The sequence below is a fragment of the Lolium rigidum genome, chromosome 2, assembly GCF_022539505.1.
Source record: "Lolium rigidum isolate FL_2022 chromosome 2, APGP_CSIRO_Lrig_0.1, whole genome shotgun sequence".
NCBI classification, from domain to species: Eukaryota; Viridiplantae; Streptophyta; class Magnoliopsida; order Poales; family Poaceae; genus Lolium; species Lolium rigidum.
Window position 1 is genome coordinate 184,204,459 of NC_061509.1, and position 5,206 is coordinate 184,209,664.

Genomic DNA, 5,206 nt, shown 5'->3' on the forward strand with positions numbered 1-5,206 from the left:
GGTATTTCGGACAGCTAGTCCGGGGTCCCCACACAGCCCCTCTCTCCCCCTCTTTATATAGGTGGAGGCCCCCAAGGTTTAGATCAAAGAGTCCGAATAAGACCCCAACAAAACCTTCCAAGTGTCCAAACCTAGGGGGAGTGGGACTCCCCCCTTTCCTTGGTGGGGTGGCCGGCCACCATGGTGGGGAGTCCACTTGGGACTCCTCCCCCCTTAGGTTGGCCGGCCAAGGTGGGTGGAGCCTTCCATCCTTATTTCTTCCGGACTTTTCTAGAACCTTCTAGAACCTTCCGTAGAACCTTCCGGATCATTTTAATTCACATAAAATGACATCCTATATATGAATCTTATTCTCCGGACCATTCCGGAACTCCTCGTGATGTACGGGATCTCATCTGGGACTCCGAACAAATATTCGAACTCCATTACATATTCAAGTTCTACCATTTCAACATCCAACTTTAAGTGTGTCACCCTACGGTTCGTGAACTATGCGGACATGGTTGAGTATTCACTCCGACCAATAACCAACAGCGGGATCTGGAGATCCATAATGGCTCCCACATATTCAACGATGACTTTAGTGATCGAATGAACCATTCACATACGATACCAATTCCCTTTGTCACGCGATATTTTACTTGTCCGAGGTTTGATCTTCGGTATCACTCTATACCTTGTTCAACCTCGTCTCCAGACAAGTACTCTTTACTCGTACCGTGGTATGTGGTCTCTTATGAACTCATTCATATGCTTGCAAGACATTAGACGACATTCCACCGAGAGGGCCCAGAGTATATCTATCCGTCATCGGGATGGACAAATCCCACCGTTGATCCATATGCCTCAACTCATACTTTCCGGATACTTAATCCCACCTTTATAACCACCCATTTACGCAGTGGCGTTTGGTGTAATCAAAGTACCTTTCCGGTATAAGTGATTTACATGATCTCATGGTCATAAGGACTAGGTAACTATGTATTGAAAGCTTATAGCAAATAACTTAATGACGAGATCTTATGCGACGCTTAATTGGGTGTGTCCATTACATCATTCATATAATGATATAACCTTGTTATTAATAACATCCAATGTTCATGATTATGAAACTAATCATCCATTAATCAACAAGCTAGTTTAAGAGGCATACTAGGGACTTCTTGTTGTCTACATATCACACATGTACCAATGTTTCGGTTAATACAATTATAGCATGATATATAAACATTTATCATAAACATAAAGATATAAATAATAACCATTTTATTATTGCCTCTAGAGCATATCTCCTTCAGATGGTGGTGCCGACGTGGGTATGGTTGGAGGTATTGGTAGGAAGTGGGGATCTATGGGGTCGATGATGGCAGGTGGTGTAGATGTTTGTGTGATGGAGGCGTAAGGAAAGGTGTGTTCATCGAACGTAACATGTCGGGAGATTAGGATGCGTCGGGAGGACACGTCGAGACACCTATAGCCTTTGTGGCGGGATGGATAACCGAGAAAAATACATTTGGTGGCGCGTGGGGCTAGTTTGTTGGGACTAGTGGAGGAAATATTGACATAGCAGAGACAACCGAACACGCGTAGGTGATCATAGGATGGATGTGTACCGTAGAGGGTGAAGTGTGGGGTTTGTCTACGAAGGGCTGCGGTGGGACGAAGGTTGAGAAGATGAGTGGCAGTGTGGAGGGCCTCGGCCCAGAAATTGGGAGGCAGGGAGGCTTGGAAGAGAAGGGTGCGGATAACATCATTGATGGTGCGAATAGCTCGTTCGGCTTTGCCATTTTGTTGAGAAGTGTAGGGGCATGAGAAGCGAAAAAGGTTTCCATGGGATTGAAGGAAGGAGTTTAGTTTAATGTTGTCAAATTCTTTTCCATTGTCGCATTGGATAGTTAGAATAGGGAGATTGAAGTGGGTGGTGACAAAGGCATGGAAAGTAACGAACGTGGCAAAGACATCAGATTTCTTACGAATAGGAAAGCTCCAAAAATAATGAGAAAAATCATCAATAATGACTAGATAATAGGCAAAACCAGACATGCTAAGGACTGGGGAGGTCCATAGATCACAATGCAATAGTTCAAACGGGCGAGTAGTAGACGAGTGCGACAAAGAAAATGGTAACCTAACATGTTTTCCTAACTGACAGGCATGACACAGGGAGGATCCTGTTTTATTCGGCAAGCCGGTGGGTAGAGATGGCGTGGAGCTGTGGCCGGGGTGTCCAAGGCGGCGATGCCAGAGGTCGTGGGAGATGGTGGCGAGGAATGCAGCGGCGTAGGCAGGTGGATTGACGGTGTAGAGAGGGCCTGGACTGTTACATCGGAGAATCACGATCCCGTTGGGAAGAGCCTTCACAGAAAAACCAAAACGATCAAATTCAATGGTGCAGTGATTATCGATGCAGAATTGATGAACAGATATAAGATTTTTGATGATTTATGGAACTAGGAGTATGTTGTGAAGATAAAGGGGTTTAGTGAGGGTATTAAGAGTTTGGGAACCGACATGGGTGACAGGAAGAGTTGCACCGTTTCCGACGGTGACAAATTGGGATGAGGATGGAAGGAGGGAGTGGAGATTACCGGGATCGGATGCCATGTGAGAGGATGCACCAGTGTCCATGTGCCAATCGCCGCCGGGTAGCTGCAGGTTGTTGAGGGCAGCGAGGAGAGCCGGGTCGATCTGCTGTTGCTGGTGGGCGGTGGGGACGTAGGAGCCTGGGCTGTATACGCCTGTGGTGTCATGCTGGGGCGCGGGCCAATGAGGCCTGGGGACGGCGGCTGCCATGTCGTTGGTGAGCGCGGCTGCCATTGCGTTGATGGAGGTGGCTGCCACGGGGCATGCTGTAGCTGGGCGCGAGTAGGGGCCCCCGTCCAGGGATTGAACTGCCAGGGGTTGTCGCGGCCTCCGCCACGGAAGGTGTTGGTGAAGTAGTTGGTGCCGCGGCCGCCGGCGCGATCGCCCCCGAAGGGAGCAGGCGATGAGCGGTCACCAGAAGGAGGGGCGCGGACGCCCCCATTATTGGGCAGTACGCTCTGGCCCATGGCCCAGAGTGCGGTGGAGGCGGCGTTGCGTGCGTCGGTGCGGCGCTGAGTTTCTTCCAGGATGAGGGCGGAGCGCGTCTGAAGAAACGAGGGGAACGGCACCTGAAAGGGGAGAAACGAGCGCAGATGGGCGTAAGTGTCATTAAGGCCTCGGAGGAGCGTTAGAACCAGCGTTTCATCGCTGATGGGCTGGCCGACGTCAGTGAGGGAGTCGGCGAGGTTCTTGAGCTTGGCGCAGTAGTCGCTGATGGAGAGATCGCCCTGTGGCGTGTTGCGGAAGTCGGCCTCGAGCTGGATGGCGCGGTGCTTCTTGTTGTCGCGGAAGAGATTCTCGATGGCGTCCCAGATGGTGAGCGCAGTGGAGCCGGGATGCATGACGATGCCGAGGAGGTCGGTGTCGATGGAGCCGTAGATCCAGGAGAGCACGGTGTAGTCATCACGGCCCCAAGCAGAGGTGGGAGACGTGTCGGAGGGAGTGGCTTCGCCGGTGACGTGGGCGGTGAGACCGTAGCGGCCGAGAGCAACGAGGAAGAGCTCCCTCCAGCTTGTGTAGTTGCCGTCGGTGAGGCTGAGGGTGATCGGCACGTGGAGCTTGATGGAGGTGGCGTAGGTGGAGGGACCGGTGGTGGTGGGTTCGGTTGGGTTAGGGTTTGGGGAGGGTGTTTGGCCAGCCGGAAGGGAGGCGGCGGCACCGTTGGTGGCGGCGATGATCTGCTGGTTGATGGAGACTTCGCGGTCATCTAGGGCTTTGGCACGAGCCTCGAGCTCGCGCTCCTTGGCTGCGATTTCTTCGGGAGTCATGGTGGGAGAGGGGAGGGAGGTTGGCGGCTAGGGTTAGGGTTTTTGGAGAGGGAGGGAGGGGTTTAGGCGGCAGGGAGGATGACCCGCTCTGATACCATGAAACAATGGGCTGCTCGATGGCACGCCTCCTCTCCCTCCGTTTCTATTTATATGCACAAGGACTTGAGGTACAAGTCAAGATTACAAATATTGTTACACAAGAAATATCCCTAACTAATCTTGGTTAGCCGCACGGGAGGATGTCTCCCTAACAGAGAGCATCACCTGATGAATTGCGCCACAACGCAGGTGACCTTGTTCAAGCACTGGTGCATGTACGTTGTTCTGATGCTGCAATGGAAGGCGAGGAAGATTCTGCTGAAGAAAAGCGACAGAAGGCATTAGTCGCCTTGCTGGTAACCAACCCATTTGAATCATTAGATGTTCTGACCAAATTGCTATATTCATCGAGTGTGGATATAAGTCAGCGTATTTTAGTTATCGATGTTATGACTGAGGCAGCGCAGGAGCTTGCTGAAACTAAAATTATAAATAAACAACAGCGGCATGGGAACTTAATTTCTGATACTTCCCCGTCCTGGTTGGTTCCTAGTGACAGAGGACCTCTTGGCGCAAGCCCTTGGAGAGAGGTCTCAGAACCAGGATCACTTTTGAGTTGGTCACACCGTTATGAAAGAGAAGTTCCATCTAGATCAGGTCAGGTTAAATCAGGAAAATCTCGCAAATGGGGTCTCAGGAAAGCAAAAGATTTGCAGGTGGAGGGGTCAAAAAACAAATTTCCTTTGTATGCTGCTGCGTTTATGCTCCCTGTTATGCAAGGATATGACAAAAGAAGACATGGGGTGGACCTGCTCAATCGGGACTTTGTTGTCCTCGGTAAATTGATATACATGCTTGGTGTCTGTATGAAGTGCATGGCCATGCATCCGGAAGCATCAGCTCTTGCCCCAGCTCTTCTGGATATGATAGGATCTAGGTATTCCATGTCAGGATAAATATTTCCGCTGTTAGGGACCTTATGTGGTAACGAATTGTCGTATTTTGACATGAATTTTTTTTTCGTCAGGGAGATTTCGCAGCATGCTGAAGCATATGTGAGAAGGTCTGTGTTGTTTGCAGCTTCTTGTATATTGATCGCTTTGCACCCGTCGTATGTGGCATCCATTCTTATAGAAGGCAACCGGGACATTTCTACTGGTTTAGAATGGATACGCACATGGGCCTTGCAAATTGCTGAAGTTGATCCTGATACAGAGTGCACATCGTTGAGTACTCCTACCATCTTGCAGAATGAATCAGTTCTTTGTCTCTTCTACGCCATCTGTATTAGCCATGATAGGATAATAAGCACATAG

The 5,206-nt window shown here is 50.0% G+C and overlaps 1 protein-coding gene across 1 annotated transcript in view; it reads left to right on the forward strand.

The window, feature by feature from the left end:
- The window catches only part of LOC124690372, a 10,440-nt gene extending 5,234 nt beyond the window's left edge, over nucleotides 1–5,206 (forward strand). Inside the window, exons 7-10 of the mRNA XM_047223762.1 lie at nucleotides 1,299–1,381; nucleotides 3,216–3,656; nucleotides 4,106–4,827; nucleotides 4,918–5,206. Of these exons, the coding sequence (XP_047079718.1) occupies nucleotides 1,299–1,381; nucleotides 3,216–3,656; nucleotides 4,106–4,827; nucleotides 4,918–5,206 (1,535 nt within the window). The remainder of the gene's footprint in view (nucleotides 1–1,298; nucleotides 1,382–3,215; nucleotides 3,657–4,105; nucleotides 4,828–4,917) is intronic.